The sequence below is a fragment of the Fundulus heteroclitus genome, chromosome 11, assembly GCF_011125445.2.
Source record: "Fundulus heteroclitus isolate FHET01 chromosome 11, MU-UCD_Fhet_4.1, whole genome shotgun sequence".
In the NCBI taxonomy this organism is placed as follows: Eukaryota; Metazoa; Chordata; class Actinopteri; order Cyprinodontiformes; family Fundulidae; genus Fundulus; species Fundulus heteroclitus.
Window position 1 is genome coordinate 19,488,980 of NC_046371.1, and position 25,194 is coordinate 19,514,173.

General features: G+C 38.9%; 1 protein-coding gene and 1 long non-coding RNA gene across 3 annotated transcripts in view; one reads left to right on the forward strand and one right to left on the reverse strand.

The window, feature by feature from the left end:
* Window positions 1-119: 119 nt before the first annotated feature.
* Window positions 120-25,194, reverse strand: part of grm5a (glutamate receptor, metabotropic 5a) — a 35,256-nt gene continuing 10,181 nt past the window's right edge. For both annotated transcript variants that reach the window (XM_036143066.1, XM_012858644.3), the window contains exons 7-18: window positions 20,117-20,352; window positions 19,838-19,959; window positions 19,627-19,751; window positions 19,380-19,548; window positions 14,345-14,471; window positions 13,979-14,096; window positions 12,290-12,476; window positions 9,946-10,104; window positions 9,732-9,857; window positions 8,044-8,226; window positions 7,775-7,944; window positions 120-4,230 (exon numbers count right to left, since the gene is read on the reverse strand). In XM_036143066.1, coding sequence (XP_035998959.1) covers window positions 3,354-4,230; window positions 7,775-7,944; window positions 8,044-8,226; window positions 9,732-9,857; window positions 9,946-10,104; window positions 12,290-12,476; window positions 13,979-14,096; window positions 14,345-14,471; window positions 19,380-19,548; window positions 19,627-19,751; window positions 19,838-19,959; window positions 20,117-20,352 — 2,599 coding nt within the window. In that variant the 3' untranslated portion in view covers window positions 120-3,353. The remainder of the gene's footprint in view (window positions 4,231-7,774; window positions 7,945-8,043; window positions 8,227-9,731; window positions 9,858-9,945; window positions 10,105-12,289; window positions 12,477-13,978; window positions 14,097-14,344; window positions 14,472-19,379; window positions 19,549-19,626; window positions 19,752-19,837; window positions 19,960-20,116; window positions 20,353-25,194) is intronic.
* On the forward strand, window positions 3,840-7,890 carry LOC110367720. The gene is made up of 3 exons (XR_002427673.2): window positions 3,840-3,921; window positions 6,219-6,274; window positions 7,794-7,890. It is a non-coding gene; the product is annotated as an uncharacterized LOC110367720 (long non-coding RNA).

The following is a 25,194-nucleotide window of genomic DNA, read 5'->3' on the forward strand; positions in this document are numbered from 1 at the left end:
ATGGTGGTACATTCAGAGAACTTGCACACAGTTAAGCCTGAATGTAAAAAGAGAAAATCTGCATCTCTTTGATATTCCTTGAACATCAGGTTGTACTAGAAAGTGAAAGTGACAGTGCAGCAGAAGGATTCCTTTAATGCGGTAAAAGTCTGTCACAAATTTATAAAAGCGAAATACAAGCTTTCTTTAGTAAGTTACAAACACAAACACACATTGGAATCTGTAAAATCTAAGCTTTTGCACAAAGCTACATGCAAATATGGTGACATTCTAAGAATATATTCAGATTAAGAATTAGTAAAAAAAAAAAAAATCCGAAAAATAAACACGTGTTCGCCTGTGTAAATATTAACAGACATATAAAGGACTGAAGCCAAACCTTATATAAAGAAATAGATACACATGTGAAGGGTAGCTGCAACATAAATAGTATCAGTTGTTTCTCACAAGCTGAAAAGCTTTGAGTGTGTGAATACAAATCTTCATCTTCAAATGGGTCGGGGGGCATAACAGAGTACTGAGTGAGCTGAACGGATCAGGCAAAAGAAATAACATTTCTTGTGACCCATTTTAAAGAAACAAAATGCAATCCACAGCAGGAGACTGGCACAGCATGGCTGGAAACATCCAACGCGGCGCGCTTCTCCCTGGCAGAAACCGAACCTAAAAACAATCAAGCTCACAACTTGCATCGTGGCTTTGCTGCTGTCTCTAATAATCCTCAAAGTCTAATTTGAATATATTAAAGATTGAGACGTTCTAAGCACAATCTAAAGAGAGTCATCATGCAGAGTGGCAACGTTTTGTGCCAGCGACCTCACTAATCCAGCAGGAAAGAGTTGCAGTCAGAAAGGGTTTTGGTTCAGAGACAAATCCTGAGATGGAAAAATAGTTTTGGTCCACTTACAAATCCTAACTCATTGTACATTCAGCTATGTCATAAAAATTGAAGAAGACATCCAAGTGGACTTAAGCTCTTTGTGGGTTATGTCCCTGATGATTGTGTCCACTGAGACAGTAGCATGTATTCCCTGGAGATGCAAATAGCTCCTTTCCTCTCAGAAGAGGGGAACTTTTTGAAATGAGAAAGAGAATGCATAAAAAAGATGCAATCTTTATGTTTTTTTTTATTATAACTATCAGGTTTCACAAAAGCTTTCTGTCTGCAAGGGTCGCTAATGAATTAGTGAATGAGTAAAAACATACAAATCTAATATTAATGTTATTCTTCTCAGGGAGTTTGTCGATAACAAAAGCAACACATCATATGCAGAGAGTCAACAAGCAAGCTATAAAAACAAAACACCCGTTCAAGTGGTCATAGCTAAAAATATATAACTTATATACAACAAGTTAACACCTGCACTGATTTAGGTTGAGATCCATATGCTATTTTGATTTAATGTCAAGAAAAAAACAAAAATAAAGGCTTGATGAAAGAAATATGTGGTTGAATACCCTCTAAATGGTAGCTATGCTTAGCATCAGTGTTTCCTTTGGAGTTGAAAACATGTTTAGGAAAAGACAAGTCTTTAAATGCCCATGGGTTTCAACACATTAAAATCATCACAAAGTTGATTTAAAAAAAAAAGCAGAGCTCAGTTTCTTTTTAATAATTGTTTTTGGTCATTTAGTATATAAAGTTTTCTGATTGTACAGTTCCTGTCGGAAGTTTAGATGCACTCATCATTGGCATAAATGTAATGTAAATTTTTGGCTTTTAACAGTTAATTTGAACCCTTCTTTTCCCAGAATTGAACAATTACACAACATACATCAGCAACACGGCTGCTGTAAAAACAACCTTTTGGTGCAGAAGATTCTGTTTAATGGGACTTTTCTTTAATCCACATTGTCAACTTGGTATTTGCAGGCTTTGTTGATATATCCATGCCGTTTAAAATTTTAAAATAATACCCTTGGACACTTGTAAAGGAAAATAATTACCATCAGTAAGTTCCTGCTAGAATTTTGACTGGAAATTTGACCACCCCTTTTATTAGAATTGATATAGTTTGTCTAAAATGATTGGTTTCCTCTTATAAATCTGGCTTTTTAATCATGGTCTAGAATTTTTCAATAATCTCGAGGTTGGGGCCATTCAAGAAGTTCATTATTGCCCTTCTTTATCTATTCCATTGTTTCTGATCATTTTCCTGCTGGAGCACCATATTGTGTCCAAGTTAGAACCATCTAACCCATCTGGCCACCTTCAGATGGAAGAAAATTGGTCAGGATGTTCTGGAACGACCGAAGACCCATCGATATTTGAGAACATGGTAAATTAGAAGAGGCTGGAACTCCAGAGTCGCTGGTCACAGTTAGACAGCTCAAAGTCAATATGGATTGAGAGGGTGCCAACCAAGAAAAATGAACCAGTTAAAAATTTTGAAGTTTTTTGGTGCGGATGGACAAAGATTTAGCAGCTTGGCCACCACAGGATGTCTTTATGTACAGCATGGTGGTAGAAGCATCATGCTGATGGTCTGTTCCAATGCCTAAGAGCGTTGATTCCCACAGTCTTCAACTGCACCTCAAATAACTATCTAGATGGTTGAAACTTGGACACAACTGGGTGCTCCAACTGGAAAATGATGCCAAACATCCAAATTAGTTTTGAAATGGATTTATTTAACTACTGTAGCTTCAACCTCAACCCTGTTGAAGTTTTTTTTTGGATCATATATACAGAATACTGACAGAAATGTTTGACTGGCACAAAACGTGTTTGTGGTTTCTCTCCAACTTGCTGAGGGGCATTTTTCCAAACATGAATAGGCATGGCCTTAACGTTGCATCTATTAGGCCCACATTTATAATTTTGGAAGCATGGATTGTAGAAAATCCACAGTAAATAAATTAGAACTTGTGCATCCTAAGTTTGTTTTTAAAACTGTATTGTGTTACTAGTGGGGGGGTCAGTGCTCAATGCAAAGTATTGGTGTTATGTATTATGTTCACCCTGTGTAGATGAGAAAAGAAACATTCTAAATTTAAATTTGGCCATTCATTTCTAGTCAAAAAAAAATTGTCAGCTGCATTTCAACTGTCAAAACTCGCTAACTAATTAAAAGCCTCAAATTTATTTTCTAAACGTCTGACCGGAACTGCATAAAAGAAAATCTATTTTCCTAAAAATCTTTCAATGGTTTTCTTCTGTCCATCCTATCACCCAACTGACAATTGAAGCGTATACAGTCCCATCTGCAAAAAAATCTTACAAAAAAAAACCCCACTGAATATCCATAACATCCACATGGAGAAAGGGTTTGAAAAGTTTGGCCCTGGCTAAATTGTCTCTCGGGAGCGAAAAATACTCCAGATAAAAGACAAAGACGGTCGAGACAACAGGTTTAAAGGGAAGAGGAGCTCTGGTAGTGTCTCAGCAGCAGCTGGTCACATTCGGCTTCAGAAGCCGGGGACAGGGAGGGGGGCGAGCTCTCGTTGGAGCTCAGGGAGAAATCCCTGAAAGGGGAGGGAGGTGTGAGAGCCATTAGCTCCTCTGGATTCTTAGCCCGTCTGCCGCCTGTACAAGTCCCAGCCAGTTGCTCGTAAATCTTGGGGCGATTATCGCAGCAGTTGGAGACGGCAGTCACTTCTGCGTACGTGGTGACGGTAGAGGGCGACTGTCTGTCGAAGTACTGGGACGGAGACGGGGGGCTGTCCGGCGCGACGGGCAGAGGTGTGGTAGACGCCGGGCCGAGGATGGACGCTCCTGGTAGCATCATGGTGTTCAGCTCGCTGATGTTGGCGGTGAAGCGGTTCACAACGCAGCTGATCTGGTCCATGATGGTGGTACCCTGTGTTTGGCCGATTTCACCCACGCTGATGATGCTGATGTCCCCTCCGTCCACAATGGCAGCAAGCTGGCCGTTGTCCCCGCCTCGCCGCCGGACCCCGGAGAAGAGCTCGGGCGCATAGGTTGGTAAAACCTGCACCTCCTCGCCCCCTTCTTCTGAATGGAGACCCCGTGCCTTCGCTGCATGTGGACTGATGGCGGGCAGAGGTGACTGCGATGGCGAGCAGGAAAAAACCTGAGACAACTGCGGCCCATCATACTCCTCTGTCACGCTGTTGTCTCCAGTTGCGTCTCCTTCCTTGGAGAACGGCTTGATGATGGCTGTCTGATTCACCTCCACCGGGTCTTTCTTCTTAACGTGGAACGACATCCTCTTCCACAAGTTGGGTCTGCAGCTCCGCTCGTTCTGTCCCCAAGATTTTCCGTTGGAACTGTAGACATCAGGAAGTAGCATTAGGAAATGTAACGATAACACCCATAGGACATGCCGCAAAGATTTACAGTCGTTTTGCTTTTTTGTTGTTAAACCTCAATGTTTCAAAATGACAAACAATGTTTTATATCAGACAAAGAGCCTGACTTGATCCAAAAACAAGGTTTTAATTGATCATTTCAATAATGCCCAACCTGAGGATGCGTGAAAAGGTAGTCAGCCACCTTGTTAAATCATGAATCAATTGTGATGAGTCACATTTTTTGGAAAGATGAGTTCACTAGCCTTCCATCCACTGAGCTATATAATACACTGGAGTGCTGATTTTGCAGAAAAACTGAAGTCACTGGCCGCCATCTTGCTACTCCCTACTCTCACAGAATCCCACAGGATTTGGTTGCAACAACAAGCAGTTTTCTGGCTGTGTGAAAACATTTCATAGGTAATTTTATAGTCAGTGGATGTACTAACACTATCAACTACTAGGAAATTAGGTGCTGAAATATTTTACGTGTTATTCATATTAAATATATATATGTATATATAAGTATGTATATATGTAGATATAGGTATACATATATGTAAATATATGTTTTTGTATATTGTTATTTATATATTTATAAATGTTATATATATATATATTTAAATAGATAAAATGCAAAATATTTCAGCACATGACTTTTTCAGTACTTGATAGTTTTAGAACATAACATAAAAATATATGGCATTTGACATTTTAAAAGTTTTAAGCCCCCATGAACATGAGAAAATCCTCGTTATTCGATGCTGTAGCCACATATTCCCTAGTTACTGGGGGGAAATAGGGAGTACCAATATGGCGGCCGGTGGCTTCAAAGCGACTCGTTCTAACAGCCGGCGATTAGCACTCCAGTGTATAATATAGCTCAGTGCTTCCATCCCATCTAACTCTACTCACACGCACATAGATGTGTACTGCATGTGGTCGCAAAAGAGCCCAAACATCTAAAGAACAACAGACAACACTTTCCTCAGTTAAGTGTTCATGATTCAACTGTGAGAAAGAGACGGGGCAAAAATGGCCTCCATAGCTGAGTGCCAAAACAAAAATCACTGCTGAACAAAAAAAGAAGAAGAAGAAAAAACGCAGGGACTGATCTCTGTATAAATCTTTGTATAATCCCCAAGAGTTTTAGGGAAATCTTCTTTGGAATGACCAAACAAAAGGAGGAATTTATGGAAAGTTTGTGACCACCTGTTGCATCTGGTGTGAAAATAAAACAACGTATCAGAAATCAGAAAAATCACAATGTCTGCCCATTAGTTTGCGTTGTTATTGGTTAGGGTTGGTTTATGGATATTTTTCTATTAAAAATATAGAAAATCTGCCATGCACAGTGCTTTGCATTTGAAGTTGAAAGATTCAATTTGGGTCTCAGCTGACCAAAGCTCCTTTTCCCACATCTTCTCTTTCCCCAAATGGGACTTTTGCTGTCTGCTTGTCACACTTCCATGGCTGCCAATTTTTTGGGCCTCTTGGTTACAGTGCATCTTATTTAGAGGCGTCAAAGTAAAACAGGTTGAACACATTTTTGACTTTTTTATTTGGAAAGTATATTTAAAAAGGGTTGCATAATGGTGCAGTTGCAGCCATCTTGCCTTGCAGCAAGAAGGTCCCAGGTTCAAGGCTAAGCCTGGGATCTTTCTGCAAGGAGTTTCCATGTTCACCCTGTCAACATGTGGGTTCTCTCCAGGTACTCTCGCTTCCTGCCACAGTCCAACAACTAAATTACCCTTAGATAATGGATGGATACATTTTAAAAACATGAATTTTCTTCACCAGTGAGCTGTGCCATCAGCAGGATAAATACAAAACAGTCCTGCAAGACATTTTATGTAACCACGTCTCCCTACCTGTATCTTAATCACGTTCTGCTTTGAACTTCTGTTCTATCTTTTGCTGCGTGTCATATTAAATCTCCTTCCATGTTCTTTTATCTTCCCTAGAAAGACAAATCATTTAAGGATCCAGGTTTCCTCTGGGAGTACGTAACCCAAATGAGGTAGGCTTTTCTCAGCTTAGGGAGCTGTTTTTCTTAGCTTCAAATGCAGCCTGTTGCACTTCTTCCAGGTCTTCAGTGTAGACAATTTAAAGCTGAACAGGCTTGTGAATATTCATACATAGATTTTATGACAAAAAGCTGCCATATACGTAATAAAAGGCTACTAAAACTGAAAATTTGACATTTAAAAGATCAACTCAATTTTTTTAATTTTTTTTATCAGCAGGTAACTTTTAAGACCTGTCATGTTTTTTTCTTGTTTTTTTTCTTTTGGAGGTCTGCCTCCTCTGCTTAATCTCTTCCCACCTGACTTTCACACATTTGCAGCAAGGAACATTACACCTATGGTTCTCTGAAGACTCAGCTGAAGTGTTTGGACTGGAGGAGAGCTGTTTTTGGATGAATTTTCCATGACAAGTAAATAAGATGTTTGCGCAATGTATGGTGCCCAGTCACGGCGATTTTCATATTTCAAACGTCCAAAGAAATTCTGAAATCCAGACTTCACAAAAAGATTTCGGGAGAGAATCATGCGACCTGCCTGCACTTTGAAAGTATTTCCCAGAAATCTATAAATCCTAAAACAATTAGGGGCACTGGTAACTTTTTCTAAAAAGACAATAAAAAAAAGCTAAACAAATTATGAGTGCAGCAAAACTGGATGACATGAAACACACAAAATCATTTTTGGAAAGTTTCAGAGAGGCTTTTGCTCTTGGAGAGAGAATTTATCACTCAACAAGGGTTAACTTTCTCAAATATTTGCCTGATATCAATGATATACATTTTGAAAAAAAAAAAAGACAGGTATTGAAAGAGCATCTTCACATTTCTATGCATTCCAAAAGCTGATCTGCATAGTTGGGTGGAAACAGGATGATACATCAAGGCCCTAATATTGGATGAGTTTTTATATATATTTTCTTCTAAATGTTCTCAATAATGTTGCCATGATAAATCCCAATGTAACTGGATGTGTAATATCACACATTGCACTTCCGACTCACACGTTTTGGGATATTCCATTAGGGCTGCCCTAAAGTCAATGGCATATCTGGATGTCAGCAATATGGACGGTTACCCAGAGCGGTATTAGAAAGGGTCGCTGCACAAGCACCAGAAAAAAAAAAAGTGCAACCTATCTGTCCGTTGTGCCTTGGACAAGTTTTGCAAACTTTTTATGCATGTGGGATCAATAGGGAGCTAGCGCCTGCTTGTTGCTAAGATAAGGCAGAAGGACAGGCTCTCCCAGGACACCACTAATATAACAAATGCCACTATTTAAAGTAGGTGGAGAAAAAATAATTTATTAAACCTGTCTAGTAGTGGAGAGTAACATCTCTATGTAGTGCATTAGACGCTCGCATTAAATGGCAAAGCTATTCATAGCAAAGGCAGGAAAAAAATAAAGTTTGTAATGGCCAAATTACCACACTTGTTGGTCACGTCCATCTTTTATCTGCAGTACAAACTCAGCATCATAATCTGGTCTAGATCTACCTTATGTTCTCCTGTGCAGATCCACCACGTCGAAACAGGTTGGCCATGCTGCTGGAGGACTTCGCAGCCTTTGCCGCCTTCTTGGCATTGCCCACATGCATGCGCACAACGGTGGAAGTGGTGAAAGCACTGCGCACATTCTTCTCAGGCTTGGCGAGCATGATGTACACCTGACGGTAAAAAACAAAAAAAAAAAAAAAACATGTAAAAGTGTACAAAGATAGATATCAAAATGCAGATCATTCTTGTTTTTAATGCTTGTTTCTTACTTTCGGGACAAACATGCAGCAGAGAGCCACCGTGGCACTGAGACTCACGCTGAAGCACATGGTTATGATCTTGTAATTAGAGCCGAAGTAAATGGGCACAAAGGCCAGCCAGATTATACAGGTGGTGTACATGGTAAAGGCGATGTACTTGGCCTCATTGAAATTAGCTGGCACGTTACGAGTCTGTGGGAGAAAAAGAGAAATGGAAATATAAGGTAGTGCTACCTACACTGCTACCTTGTAAGAATGCAAGTTCACCTTGTGTCGCGTTAAAATCACAAACCTAAATGTATTTAAATTGATCCTTTTCATTTATTTGAAGGAAAAGGGTGTACAGCCCTATAGACTATTTGAATTACCTTCACATAAAAGTCTGAACAGTGTCATACATTAACTATAGTTGAAATTCAGTGCAACCAACTACACTCAGATGTCACCCAATCAGCAAATAGAGTCCAACTGACATAGATATAGCTTTCATGGCGTCTGAGCATTTTTGAGAACATTAAAGCACAAACAGCACCGTGAAGACCAAGGAAAACAGGTAAGGGATAAAATTTGTAAAGTAGTTTAAAACAGCAGGGTTAGGGTATAAAACAACATCTCACGCTTCTGACATCCCACATGGCACTGTTCAGTCCAACGTCTAAAAGTGTAAACTGTGTGTCACAACTGCAAGCCTACCAACACATGGCTGTTGACCTCATCTGACAGGGTTGACAATGAACATTTATCGGAGAAGCCGCCAAAAGACCCTTGGAAACTCTGGATGAGCTACACAGAACTGCGGCTTTGGTGGGGGAAAAAGACTAACAGCACATCACCCAAAACATACCAGGGGCGTTGAAAAGGGAGGAAACGTTAGGACAATTCCAAGTGCCCCTGACTGAATTTATATATAAAGCTCACACATATAAATGTGAGCTTTTGGGATTATTTTTGATTTTTTGTCATGGGGTCCATAATTCTTGGCGGCACCTCCACTGTAAAACATTATGGTGGCAGCATAATGCCCCCGGGATGTTTTTTTTTTTTTTTTTGAGCAAATGGAAAAGATTGAAGGAGCTATGCACAGGGGAATCCAAGATCAAAACCAGCAACATATTTGAGACTGAGATGTAGGTTCGGCTTCCAGGAGGACAGCGTTGCTAAGCATGCAGCCGGAGCAACAGTGAAATGTTTTAGATCATAGCATATTTGTATGTTCGAATGGCCTATTTCAAGTCTAGAAATTTAACTGAGTGTTCACAAACACTATCCAGGCAATCCGAGTGAGTTTGAACTAAGAAAGATGTGCAAAAAATGTTCCTAGGAGATATGTGAAGCCAGAAAAGACTCCAAAAGACACTCTGCAAGACTTGCAGCTGTACTTGCAGTAAAATGGATGCACACCACACGTTTAAAATGTTTCATCTGCAAAAATGAAAATTGAAAGCCATACACCCTTCTCCTTTCATTTCAATTGAAGCTTTGTTTGACGCTTTGTGTTGATCTACGGCATAAAATCCAAATAACATGGATTGAAGTTTGTCATCGTAATGTGACAACAGGGAAAAGTTCTAACAAAGTAAAAACACTTTTGCAAGGGACCATATGGATAAAAACAGTCTTAGGTAATGAGAACTGTGAAATAAGTCAGCTATCTGTTTTGGAGGTTCAGCGAGACACCAACTGATGTCATGAAATACCTTAAAAGCATAAAAGGTGCAGCTGAGTATAAGCAGGCCGTTGTAGCCCAGTGGGGCCACCACTCCCAAAGTGGTCAGATTGCAGATCAAATGTACCTCCCTGATACTGGGGTAATCGTAGATCACCTAAGAGGAAAAAAAAAAAAGCGTCTCTCTAGTCATTAAATAAAGATCCACTAATAACATCCACTAAAATGTTAGCATACATACATACCTCTGGTGGCTCTATGATAAGAAGTGCCACAATAATCCCCAGCTGCAACAGTATGAGTAGGAAGGCGATGACCAATTGTGCGCAGGCGGACATAAAACGCGGTTTCTTGGTGCAGATCTTCTTCTTGCTGCCTGCCAGGATGCGTGCTATACGGTTGGTCTGGATTAAAAATAGATCAAAACGAAAATGGGTGTTTCAGTTACATAGAACAAGGATAACACTTCGTGTAAAAAAAAAAAAAAAATAATAATAATTTTTTTCCTTGACCTGAAATATCAGCCTCAGCCCACGCTGATAAGATTTTTTAATTTTTTGCCTCGCTTATAATTGGCAGTGCTCCAGCCTCTAACGCTCAAAGCTTTGTTTGTTGTTGAAACCAAGCTACACACACATATTAACAAATAAAATGCACAGTGTACGGTTTAATTTCTAAATGCAAACAATCCAGCTTCGAGATAATCTTCTGATGTAGGTCTCTTATGCAACATAACGATATACTGTACTCATATTCAAGCAGCTTGATACAAATTGTAGAACTGCTGTGCTCCTGTGGCATTTCATGGTTTCATCAAAAAAGGTGACATCAGATTAAGCTGTTGAAGCAGAAGCAAAAAGCTGTAGTCCAATGTTTAGCCAACGAATGTAATAGTTTCTCTATAAATCTTGGACTAGAAATACCCCCAAAAAAATCCCTGAACCACCAACCACTACAATAAATGCTTACACTACAATACAAAGAAATATGACTCCAATATTCCTCAGTGTTGTCACAGAAGAAGAAATATGCCATGTTGTAAATATATGTAAAAATAAAAAAGGTCCACCGATGTACTTGGTATTGAGATCCATCTAGTTAAGTCAGTAATAGAAGGAACTGGTTCATTCCAAAATAAAATGAAAACAGTAATTCCATACAAAAATGGGGACAAGCACTATTTTACCAACTACAGACCATTTTCTGTGCTGTCAGAATAGTCCAGGATAAAGAGAAACATTCTTAAAATCTTGCCAGAATTTATGTCTTGTTAAACATAAATAGACTACTGAAAGTCAGTATGGTTTCCATCCAAAGTGATCAAAAACATTAGCCGTCCTAGTAGCAACTAGCAAAAACTTCTATAACTTATATTGGTGTATTTATTGAAATCAAAAAGGCCTTTCACACAATCAGTCAATTTAATAATAAATGAAATTGAAAGATATGGGATGAGGGGAACTGTGTTAATTTGGATTATAAATTATTTGGGTGGCAGATAACAATAAGGACAACTGAGAAATCCATCCATCCATCCATTTCCAAACCGCTTATTCCCTCATGGGGTGGCGGGGGTTGCTGGTGCCTATCTCCAGCGTTCAATGGGCGAGAGGCGGGGTACACCCTGGACAGGTCGCCAGTCTGTCGCAGGGCAGCACAGAGAGACAAACAGGACAAACAACCATTCCAACTGAGAAATGTACGCTTAAAATATTTGGACATTTCTTTTGGTGTCCCCCAGGGGTCAGTGTTGGACCCTAAGTTATTCATAATGCGACATATGCAAGATTTCTGAAACAATTATACTATTTGTATTTGCTGATGACAGAAATAGGTTTTATGAAAAAGACAATGTTAATGAACTGGTAAAGAATGTAAATAAAGAAATGTATAATGAATTGTCATTTGATGTAAACAAACCTTCCTTAAATTTGAACAAAACTGAAATAATACATTTTTGGGAGGTGCTGCTTTAACATGGAACCTGTAATGCAAACAAATGAGGTGAAAATAGAAAGAGTGCCTGACTACACATTGCTTGATGTTATCATTGATTACAAGCTCAGCTGGAAACATTTATCAGATATGTGAATGATAAAGTGTCAAAAACATATCTGTATTGGTCAAATCCAAACCTGTTTTGGTTTAAAAAGCCCCCCACATTTGGTACTCTTCCTTTGTTTTGCCCTAGCTGAGTTAATGTGCAGATGCCTGGGGCAGCACTTACAAAACAACGCTGTATTTTTTAGTATTATTAAGTATTTTGTGAATGGGGGATGTTTAATTACTAGATAATTTATGTACAATATAAATACAAATACAATATAGAGATCTGTATGTATAAACTTGGACATGATATGGTTCTTATTGATATATTTAGAAGGGGTGGGAACAAATAAGTTTTACTTCAACTCACTCCTGTTGAAAATGTGTAATACTTTGCTTTTTGTTGTAAGCCCTCAATATTAATACTCTCATATTTTCAAATAAAATTCATTCATTCAGTGTTTCATAGGTAGTGACCTAAATCAATGATAACTTGCGTCCCTGTTCCCCTGTCTCCAAGTTACTTAATATGGATGAGAGTACCTTGGTAACTAAAGCAGAGTAGCTCATGGCAGGGGACAGACCAATCCCCAGTCGTTGCAGGTAGCAGTAGACAATGTGAGGCTTGGCGATGAGGCTAAAGGTGCACAGGTAGCCCAGACATATTCCGGCGAGAATGATGTAGCAAAGCTCCCGACTGGAGGACTTCACCACAGGAGTGTCCCAGAACCTATACACAAATAAAACATCTATACTGAAAAGATGTTGCTGAATCGGTTGCAAAATGTTACTGCTGGCTGCAATGACACAAGTGTTTACAGGATTTTATGTTTATTTGGGTCAGTTCAGCAATTAGATTAGAACCAAAATTTGGGGTTTGCTTTTTTCATTACGTTACAACATAAACCTAAACTCCAGTTATTCAGGGGCAGACCCAACAGGTTCACATTACAGACAAAAACTTCAATGTATTATAGTGGGATTGTATGTGATAAACCAATATTAAAGCACCTATAACTGTGAAGTGGAATACAAATGATCCGTACTTTTCAAAGTTCTCTCACAAATAAATGTACAACGTGTGGCATGCATTTTATTTACCTCCACTGATTCAAGAATTATGGAAAAAACATTTTACCACAGCTATACCTGCACATTTTTTGGGGTTCATCTCTAGTAGCAAACACTAGAGACTGACAGGGCTTTTCTTTGTGAAGTATAAATAGCTCCAGCTCAGACAGACGTGGATGAAGAGCATTTCTAAATATCAATTTTCAAGTTTTGCAACATATTCTCAATTGGATTTAGGTCTGAGCTTCAACTGGGCTAACGTGCTATTATCTAAATCTTTACATCTGGGTGTCAATATTTACATCTTTAATTCTGGGTGTATAGCATATACTAATACTTCTTCTTTTGCAACTTTAGAAAAGTTATCATATTTTATTTGTATTTAACCTAATCCATCCTCGAATGCATTCTGACCACTTTTCCCTTTGTTTTATTTTGTTTTGTTTTACAAACTACCCCTAAATTGTATGCCTTTTGCTTTAATAAGGCACATTTGCAAGTCCTTTTCTAAAGTTACAGCATTAAAATATATTTACAGACCATTTTTCAACAATAATCATCTTTATCTTGTTTTTGAGGGGGTATGAATAAAAATAATGTACGATAACCTGAAAAATTCCCAAAACTTACATTTTTTTCAAGAATGAATAGAATCGAGCGATAAGGTTTAGTCACATGCAACAAAATATCATCAGTATATAATGAGATTTTATTAATAGTGGTCTTGGTTTGATAACCATGTATTTGAGGATCTAAATGCTACTTTGCTACTTTGTGCAAGAGGCTCAATAGCAAGAGTAAGAGTAAAATTAAAATTTTAACTACAACAGGCTTAAATGGAAGGCAACTGGACTTTTACTGAAGTACGGTTGTAGTTGCCCTGACGTGGATGATTGAGAATTTGCACAAGCATGTTGAAGTTTTGCATATTTGTATAAAAATCTCTTTCACATTAAAGAGTTTGGAGTAAGTGGTCAGTTCAGCCCTCGATAATAACCTGTGAACCTATAAATGTATACAGAATACATACTAAAGAACATTTCATCAAAAAAAAAGATGAATTGGACATGCCTATTCGTTTGTCACTAAGCTGTCCTCATTTTGATCCAGTTATTTAGAATGATTATGCATGTAAAATGTAAGGAATGTATCTATAGTTACTTGATGAAGACTGAAGTAACAAAAAGTGTGGCCAAGAGTCCCAGACAGGCAAAAACTACAGCTGCTATTGGCTCTGGATCCCCCCAACGCACATATTGGACTGGAATTGGTGCACAACCTGAAGAGAAGGATTAGTACACATTTAATAGCATGTAAATTTAATGACAGCCTAATAACGGTACATGCAGTAAGATGTTTACACGCACTGAATGCTTATTTGGAGGTGAAATGACTGGAATGAACTGGAAGTCTAAAATGCGGATGAGCAATAAGCAAAACCATGCATTCTCGTTGGGGTGTGCAGCATTCGTGCCTATTTGTACAGTAGCAAGTCTTAGTCTTCTGTTACAAAAATAAAATGTTTACCAGTGAGGTCATATGTAGGCCAGGAGCCCAGCACACAAGCTCGACAAGTGTACTCATCAAAGACGAATTCATTCTCCTTGCAGGGAGTGCAAGTCCAGCAACAGCTTACCTCTCCTTTACGGATCACCTGGAAGCACATGCACACACGGGCACACAGCAGAATAAAAAGGTGGAAAGGTCTCAAAGCTCCAATGGCACTTTACTGTAGCTAATCTTACACCCTGCTCTTGAAAGACAAGGAAATTAAAATATGCTCACCATGGGGAACAAAGAAGACAAAAGCATTTAGAATGTCAATGAATTATGTGTTGAAAAAAGGTAATTCTCTGCATATGAATAAGGAATGTGAAAGTGGTTGATTATGCAGTGTGGAGCTTGTATGTATATGAGTCATCTTCTACAATGAACCTCATGAACAATTAAAATGTTGTTTAAACCACTTAATCCTTCTAAAGCAGCTATCTACTTTTGTAAAACATTCATTTACATTTGCTCTTAAGGAAAATGTACTGTCAAAAATGTTAGCATATATTTATGTATTCATAGAGTAAAGCTACAGTGTCTTGCAAAAGTATTCCCACCCCTGGTCACATGTTATCATGTGACAAACACAAATTTTAATGTAATTTTTCCGAAATTTATCTAATAGGTATCTAAAAATCTTCCAAAAACAACAAAAAATCTGAAATATTACGTGTGGATTTGTAATCAACCGCCCTAGTCAATACTTTGAAGAACTATCTTTTGCTGCTATCACAGTTGCAAGTGTTTCTACCAGTGTTATGCATCTATAAATTAAAGATGGTGCCCTTTCCTCTTTGCAACATAGCTCAGTCAGATTGGATGGAGAGCATCTGTGTAAATCAGTTCTCAAGTCCTGCTACGGATTCTCAAATTTGATTTACACTTTTTACCGCTCCATTTTACCCCATTGATAAAAGGCTAATAATATATTTATTAGCCCATTGATAATAGCCTGCAATAGGCTTTGATCTAAACCATCCCATTGGTGCCCTGGCTTTATGTTTAGAGTCGCTGTCTAAGAAGGGGAACCTCGTTCATGTCTTTTGAAGCCTCTAATAGTTTTTCTCCCCTGGTTGTCGTGAATTTAGCTCCATCCATCTAGGTGGTCATCAACTCTGTGCAGCTTCCCTGGGCCTGCTGGGGAACAAAAAGCAACCCTAGAGCATTATGCTGCCACCGTGTGGGGATGTTTCAGGGGTATGTTGGGTGTCTGGTTTTCTGTTTCAGCTTATATGGAGGATCTCTTGCGTATAGGCCAAAACATTACATTTTGGAAAATATTAGTCATTGTTTGTTCACTAATATTCTATAACAAACCCCTGAGGCTGTCGCAGAGCCACTGAGCTGATTCTGAAATCAAATTGCACACAAGTTAATTCAATTTACTAATTAAATAACTTTTAAAGGCAGCTTGTTGCACATGATTTTAATTTTGTGGTAGCAGAGTAAGGGGGTGGAACACACTTTAATGCTACACTTTTCTGATTTTAAACCATAAAAAATAAAACAAAGAATTTTTCCTTCACCTCACGTTATGCACTACTTTGCGTTGGTCTATCATGTAAAATCCCAATGAAATACATAGAGATTTGCGTTTAAGGAGGTATAAATACTTTTGCAAGGCCCATTACATTCATGGATGCGAGAAAAGCTCAATATTTTCTCCCCTGGCAAGCATCCTGGAACGCACAACATCAGAAGAGATTATAATAAGGCTTTGTTCTTGGCTCAAAAAAACACGACAGGTGTAGAAACTGAAAAAAAAAAAAAAAAAAACGATGTGTGAAAGACTGTATGAGATTTATTTCCTTTTTTTTAAAAAAAAATCATCATTGATTGTACAACACATAGCTAATGAAGAAAGGAAATGAGTCAACGTTGTTTAGATTTGACAGAAAAATGAATCTGGGCAACAAGTTTTGCCCAGGTTAGAAAACATGCTAATTCAGGACTGCAAAAGATTTAGGAGCTTTTAGATACTAAACTTCATACAGGCTGCCACTGTACGAGCCAGTGTTTCACAAGGTATTAATGTTAGACAACTATGCGATGATGCAGAGGAGGAAAATAGTTCCCCTCGGTACGAACCGGATGGAAGAAGCTAAATAAGGCCAGATGGGAGATGATTAGGGCCTGAACAATAGCACGAGCTGCATCTCTAGAGGGGTATTTCATTATTGTCATGATTAACGCTGTGAACCTGTGGGATCAATTTGAAGCTGGTGTGTGGGTTGTACTTGACAGGTTTCCTCACGATAAGTGCTATCATCTATAGTGGATGTTACACTGAGGTGTAGTTAATACTCCGCTGGGCACTGTTACTCCAAACTCTTTTCACACAACACATAAGTTGAGACATATGCGTCTTTGTATCACTCAGGGCCCATATGTGAAGAAGCAGAGGCGGAATGGGGGACTGGAGAGATACGGTGTCTATTGGAGCTACATTAACTATAAAGTGATGCCAAACGGCAACTTAGCAGGAGGTTCGCTTTATTTTTGTCGAGAGACTTGCATCTACTTTTCAAATTATCCAAATGAAACATTATACAGGAAAATAAATACTGTGTCATAACAGTATCAAACAACTTTAGGAATTAGTGATTGGCCATATCAGATCCAATATCTGCATCAACCCCGAAAAGGATGTCTCTCTTGGATTAGATGAAACTTTAGTGGATTTTACTTCGGATTGTATACACTGGATGATTAAACTATACATATCAATCTCATTCATGAAAAGAAGTTGCTGAAACATATCAGTAGTTGTACTTTCTAGATTGGGGACATTACTTGAATTTCAAACGTTGACAGGAATCTTTTTTTTTTTTTTTACAGAAATCTGTTGTCAGAGGACAGCCTGTTGGTTTCAGAATGAGTGCTCTGCTGCTCAGCATCACTTTTTTTGGGAGACATTTTAGTGCTGAAAAGGAAAGATCTTGCAAAGGTTGTTTTATGTTTTTTGTGCAAACAATAAGAGTGATGCAACTCATATATTGGACAGTAATGTATCAAATTAGGAGGAGAAGCATGGATCTCTAAAAAGGAGCAGCTTCAGTTACAAGAAGACTAAGGGAATTGCAGAAATTGACTATTTAATTTTTTTTCTAACCTCAATCTACAATGAAAAATGGGGTAAATGTCTAAAGCCAGTGGGACATTTCAGGTAGTTTGGGGGGACCCCTTCTATTTCAGGCTGGGGGGGGCAGAGGTCTTAAGGCACGTTCACATTGAATGCAAACAAGGCAAATGTTTCACGATGATCGCCCACCTGTGGTCGATTGTCATTTCGCCTCTGTGTCGCACACAATTCGCGCAGTCAACGCAACAAAATTTAGCCTTGGTCGCTTCACCGCAGCATCAAATAAGAGGAGCATCTATCCGCTTGTTGCTCACCATGGCGGACGCAGAGTTTACAGAGCGATTCGCGGTGATGTAAGTAATGTGGAAAGCCAAAAAATAATGTTGGTGCCAGGACCGCTAGATCCACTAGATACTCCAGAGATGCACACGGTTTTGCGATTACGACCAGTGGTACTTCCATCTGTCCAGGATCCAGTATAAGTACCTGCTGTCCCATGTCAGGGGACAGATCTGTTATGTTTTGCTGAGACGGGGTAGCTGGACCAGAGTGCAGAACAGAGCCAAGAAGCAGCATGATGAAGTGATGATAGTTTAATGAAGAAAATAACACTTACAAAGTCCAAATTAGTACAGAACAGGAAATCCAAAACTGGAGAACACAACGGAGGAACAGGGATGAGTCACAACGGAGGATCTGACAATTAGTGAAGGGAGACAGGTGGCTTTAAATAGATGCAGGACAAAGGGGGAATCAGAAGCACAGGCGAAGACAATGAATCAACAATTAAAGCGACAGGTGCCTGCAAAGAAAGTGAAGGAGGAAAGATGGCAAGACAGACAGGAAGGAAACAGAAATCTAACAGAAGCAGGATACAAGGAACTACAATAAATAGATTGCACACTAAAAATAATGGCTGACAGAACGATCCAAATAAGCAAAGTCCAACACAAAACTAAGGATGGTGAAGGTATCAGCCTCTGGGACATCAACTACAGGCGATCTATCCCCTCTGCAGAGTGCCTGGCCATCTGTCTTTGGTCAGTAAATCAACCAATGCTCAATACATATATAGCCTAATTGTAATGTCTAAATATGTAATATATAAAACGAAAAAAAAAATTGTGCTTAGATAAATGGATGAGGAGGATCCTTAACATGATGCAAATTGACAGAAAAGTTCAGATTGTTGAACTCGAGTGAAATTTAGCTTTGCTCTATTCGCACGTCTACCATACTCTTCACAGTTTCGCTTTGCTCTAATCGCCCAATTCGCACCATTCGCATCGCTTGAAGCATGTCTTTCATATCGGCGACAGTTATTTCGCTCCTGGTCACGCCTTTACATAGGGACAACATGTAAACCACTCGCTCCATTTGCCTTGTTTACGTGCATTACCTACACAACTCCCACGTTGAAGACCTCTGATCTTGAAAATAGAGAATGACAGCTTGCACAGTTAGCAATGCTAACTGTACAAATCACAATAAAAAGTTGTTTATTATTGGACTTTGGTTCACATTAAATACAAATTTTAAATAATAATTTTAAATAATAATAATAATAAATCCTTTTAGCTTTTAATCACACACACATATCGTAATGGTGTAATAGTGTCCCTAATCAATTGGTAATTAGCCATTTAATGAGACAGGCTCATTAAATGGCTAATTACCAAGGGATTTTGCCGGTTTCAAGATAATTTTATTTACATGTCACATAAGCGTGTCAAAAAATGGATGAATGGATTGTAAAGTCAAAGTCAAATTTTAGTTTACACCCTCTGTCTCAGAGGGTATTCTTATAAAATGCATATTGCTATCGATACATTTCTAAATTTAAGTATCTTGAAAATCTTGAAAATAACCACCCTTCACAGGTTAGAAATTAACTCTTCAAACTTAATTGAAATGAACTTGAAATCACACCTTGATCTGAGCCTTTTGGCAGGGCTCAGAGCAGACTGACTGGATAATTTCACTGTTGTTGCTCCATATTTCCTCATCATTCATCTTCAGACCACCCTGATCCCAACTTCCCACATGGATGTAAGCGTACTGATCCACGTCGATCTGCTTGAAGTTCATGATTTCGTACCTGCCGCACACATGAGCTCACGTTTTATACAGTTTATGCATATATTCTCCTTTATTTGGTCTTTATCGGAGTCCTTACCTGCCAGGTGAGTCTCCATTCTGGTCAAAGTGGATGATCTCTCCAGATACACCACTAAAGTTGGTTCTCATAAGGAATTCCAGCAGCTTGCGGCCATCTATGGGCCGCATGTTTTCACACAGACCCTTTGAAGAACGCAAAGAAAATACGGTAAATCTTGTCACCATCAAAAGTAAAGGGATTTGGATGAGCACAATGTTGCGGCTCGTACCTTATATCCTGGACAAAGCGCTTGCTGCATGGCGTGAAGGCCGTAAGCCATAGAGTAAATGGCATTTATGACGAAGCCCATTTTTGTATCTTGTGCGTAGTGATGTCTCAGAGACTCTCTCCCTGTGCCAAACATGATTCCACTGTTACACATCAACCTGTTAAATGTCTGCGAAATTTACTAAAATCTAGCTAGTTTCAGGCGGCAACTTAAATTCACGCAGCCGTTAAAAGATGGCAAGCGTTAAACTAGGAGTAAGGAGGTCTCTGTTGTACTAACAGCTGCAAGTGCGGTTGTACTTTGCGCTCTCCTGCGGATGCCCTCTCAGCCGGCACTGGAAACGGTGCTGCCAGAATTCAGGAAACCACGGGTTCCTCAGGTTGGAATCCGGCGTCAGGTTCAGGTAATAATCATCGAACCAGTTCACGTGTGCTGACTTTAGCTTTATGGTGATCCCACCAGCGGCCTCCTTTTGATAGCCATCAGTTACATCGTACCTGTCCGCCCAGCCGTCACTTTACAGAGGAAAGCAAACGAAAAGCAGGGTGTTAGGGTTCGGTTTTTGATTGGCCACCCACCAACAATTTAAATTGTGACGGGGAAAAAAAAAGTGCACCGCGGCGCAGACTTTCACAGAAACCATTTAGCAGGTAAAACACACAGTACAACAATTCGAACATCTTGTTAGCTTATTTTTCTTTTTACAACCCACTCTGTGGTTTGACTGTTTAGACGTTGCTGTCAGCTCAGCAAAAATTGCAGAAAACCTTTTACTTTCCATTATAAGCGAGGGAGAAAAACAGGAGCTGCACCTGACAGGGAGAGGGAAACAGGAGAGAGCTCATACTATACATTTGTGGGCAGCCATTTTAATGAAGCAATTTGACACTGAAAAAAAAAGAAAACAAAATTAACAAATAATTTAAGTATATTGATTCAGTGGGGGAAAGGTACAATGTTAATATTAAGTTGTTTTTAATCATAATTACTTGTGGCTGTATTTCCCCAAAGGATCTTTTTTGTTTTAAATAAATGTAGCCAAAGCACTTTAGCATCTTACTTTTTCAGTTGATTCGAGTTTCTAGGAACTTCTAATTATTGATCTGTAACTTCCTGGGATGTAATTATAACATCACAGAGAAAGCCCATTTCTTTTAGCTGGCTCACTAGACTGGGCAAGAACCCATATTTATCTTCCCACCACACCAATAATCAGGTTGGGAGGGAGAGCTAAAAAAAAGTCTTCAGACCTCAGTGTCTAAGAACTACAAAAGAAAGAGGCATTTTTGGATTTCAACGTCTCCTTTACGGCCATTAGAAACATTCTCTGAGTTAAATCTATTGGGACTTTAGCTCGAAATGTGTGTGCTGGACAGATGAGACCAGAATTTATAATTTTTTTTGACTGTGTGAAATCCAGGTGGGTTTGGCATGAAAATACACTTCTGGCCCACTTGTAGGTATTAAATATACCAAAATTAAAAGTTGGATGTTTCTAATGTCACTACAAAGATACATTTATTTTAAAGAATTATTACCAGGTGTGCCCATAAATCTGGCTGGCAATGTAACAAATTATGTATAAAAAAAACTATATTTTTAGCTTGAAATTATTTACTTAATAAATGATTTTATTTAGTGCCCATTAATTAAGATTACCACAATCTATGTCAGTGTATACACGCCGGAATTAGCACAATAGGAGAATTTAATCCTTTGTCCTAAGGCAGATATCGATGAGAAGAGCGTTCAAAACTGCAAGAAAGCTATTGTTGCACTTGGTGTGATATACTGTCATAAAAACTCTACAGTTTGCCGTCCGAGACTCTAGCAATTATCTGAAAAATTCAATTGTCATCCCTGATTAAGTCTATATGTCCCTTTAACCTAATGGTGGAATTCTGCAGTTGTTACCTTCATCAATGCATAGTAACATGAGGGAAATAAGGCAATGATTTATTAATGCAGCGTACGTTTGCATTCCGATGAGAAGTTTTAAAGTTTAGAAATGCTAATTAGAATAAAGAATAAGAACCAAACTTAGCTTGATAATAGAAGTGTTTTAACAGTTTGGTGAAAGTCGACAGAATCTAAAGACATTTAAGCCAAGTTTATACCCATTTCGGCTGATTCCAGATTCTCTACAACAATATAAGAAGACACATGGTCACCACTGAAATTATTTATTTCTATCCTTTCTGACATTATCGGCCACTAATTATTTTTTTTCTTAGGAACAGAACAGCAGTGTGAGAAGAGAGTCATATAACAGAGTTTGACTATTTCAAATCTAACGCAAAATGGTCAGTTGAGATTTTACACTTACTTTGGCACCTTCAAATAGCGATCAGCCTGGCTGGCATTGCTAAAACCCCATTCTCTGTCTGTGTGAGAAGAAGACATTGCAGATCTCGACTTGAGCACTATTTCTTAAAGGCTACCAGATACCTTTCCCTCAAACCTTGAGCAAAATCTTCCCCTCAACAAAAAGAGAACCCACATCCTTTGCATCAACTAGCCTTGGGTTTCTACAAGTGTTTTTCTTCCTTTGCCACGTGAAGACTGGGAACCTTCCATAAGAGATGCAAGCTGTGCATATTTTAACCCAGGTGTCTGGCCTTTAATGTGTGGATGTTATTAAGTTTGCTCTTGTTTTTATATCTTCCCAATCACTGCTTTAAACAGCTAAACACTCAAGGACAGAGCGGCTGCTTGCCGCTTCATCTATGCCACCCACAACTGCGTTACATTTTAATTATATGTCTTCATCTGTCAGTGGTCATAATGTCGTGGCTGACTGGTGCAAATGCATCCTTCTAACTAACTTAAGGAAGAAGGGAGAAAAAAAACTGTTAAAGAAGTCATTTTCTAAAAACTTCTTTAACCAAGCTGGAGTTATACAACAGTGTGTGGGTGTTTTATAATGCCTGATTCTGGTGAGGTAGGAGATCATTTCATAACACATCCTTAGAGAAGCGCATACAGAAATGGTGCATGGCATAAAAAAAAGAAGGCAGGAATAGATTTGAAAAGCATAGAGGGCTTTGACTCTGGATAGTTTGAATCACTGTTCAACAAGGGCTCTGAAACCCACACATCGACCTAGCAGGGCAGCATGCTGCATACGGCGTGTTGCTATACCACCTACATGCCTGAAGACACATGTATGTGTGCTGTGCAAGTGTGCGCATAGACACACACACACACAGACATCTTGCTCTGCTTTTTTTGTACATTTTTAGAGCAGCCCTTTTTAACAATCCATCAGCAAGAAGGATGTTTAATCTCCGCTTAAAAAATGAACAGGAGAGAGAGAGAGGGAAAAGAAAAGACTAAACATCAACAACTGTCTGATCTAAATGGAGCAAAAAGCTCTCCCCCGTGACCTAAGCAATCTCGGCAGCTGTGTTTTCTGCTCCAATGGCTGCATTTGTGGGTGGAAAACCAATGAGGTATCACATTGCATTAACGGTAATAGAAATTCAAAGTGGTTAACGGGAGCTCCGGTGAGGGGATACTGCGCATGCAGGAGTCAGAATCCAGGGTGGAGATTTGTCGCTCGAGCCGCACAACTAGAGTGAGACTGGTGCATACTTGCGAGGTAGAGGGAAAATGCTCTATTACGTTCCAATGGTTTTAAATCTGAAAAGTGTGTCTTTCGTTTTATGGTCATCTTCCCGAATCAACTGGCTTACAGGTCAAAGCATTTAATAATGGGGTACATGTCTCTGCCAGTTTAGCCTGTTTTTTTTTTTTTTTTTTTTGCAAACGTTTTCCCCATTCTTCATTGTAAAATAGATAACGCTCAATCAGATCGGATTCTTTGAACAGCAATTTACAAATCGCTCCACAGATTCTCAGTTGGATTTGGTTCTTGACAATGACTAGACCATTGTAAACTACTGTATTTCTGGCTGTATGCATAGGGTTGCTGTCTGAAAGGTGATGCTTTAATCCATTCTTAATGTTTATGTGGCATACAGTTTTTTTTATCCTTCCAGAACTGTCCTGTATTTAGCTCCATCCATCGTCCTTTCAACTCTGACCAGGTTTTATGCTCCTCCTGAAAAAAAAAAAAACATCCACCACCGGGTTTCCACTGTCTTCCAGTAAATATTTGTGGTGTGCACATCTACAGATTTAAAAAAAAAAATCAAATCCTTAACTTTCTCCCTGACCTGTTTGCCATATTTTTTGCTCTTCATAATACTGTTTGTTCACTACTGTTGTCTGTCAAACCTTTTAAATTTCTTTCACTCTGAAATTTTAGATGGTTTGGTACCCAGTTTTTTTTAACTGATCTCCTTAGCTTTTAGAACTCAAAAAGAGGACTCAGGTCTTCCAACCAGACGCTCTCAGAGCAGCTGCTGGCCAAACTGAAGCGAAGAGAAGGTCGGGAGTTTGCAGTGGCCGTCCTAAGACTCTGGAACCAACCGCCCCTGGACTGTCGCACTGCGGAGTCTTTACAGTCCTTTAAATCCCTTCTGAAAACACACTTTTGCTTCTAAGTCGAGTTCAGCTTGACTTCCATTGGATCTGTTAGGTTGAGTGTTTCCATAATTTAACATTATTTTATTCTATTTCAGAGTAATAGCTGATTCTATGGGTGTCTTCCAAACGTATTGACTTTGTTTTTATCCTCTTGCAACGCACTTTTGGGAACATTGTTGTTCTCAAATGTGCTGTGTAAATAAAATTGACATTGTTCTATCCAATGAATTTCCCCCAAAACACATTGTTGCTGGTCGTTGTAACATGAAATATATGAAAAAATTGAAAGCTAGAAAATGCTTTTGCACAGCACGGTATTGCAGTACCTCAGTTCAATTTTTTTTTTTTTTTACTTTCAGTAATTTTGTCTTTCACTTGAGTCTTGGTGATCATGTACTGTATTGTGGCGTCAGTTATGAGTTGGAAGTAGTATTCTGGCAAAAATGCAAACAATCAGAGGTTTAACCTTAGCTTAGATGGAAGATTTTTAAAAAAGACAGATCTGTCTGAATGGCGGGGGCGGGGGGGGGGGGACATAAAAAAATATTTTATGTCAAAAATATAAAAGATTTTGAAACAAAACTGCCAATTAAGTAAACATTAACAAGGTGGCAATTAAATGAAAGGGCGGCATTTTTCATCTGAGGCGCATATATTAACATTTTAAACCCAAAACTTATAATCACCAAAACACTCCCTATATCTACCCTAACTGGCACGATTACAAATAAACACACTATGCCACTACAGCAACAGTATTTAAGACCCATGTGAGCTAATGGAAAGTCCAGAGACGTGCGTTATTGCAATATGTAGTTCAAGGTTATTTTACATTTCCTGCTGTCAGATTTGAGCGACAGCCTACA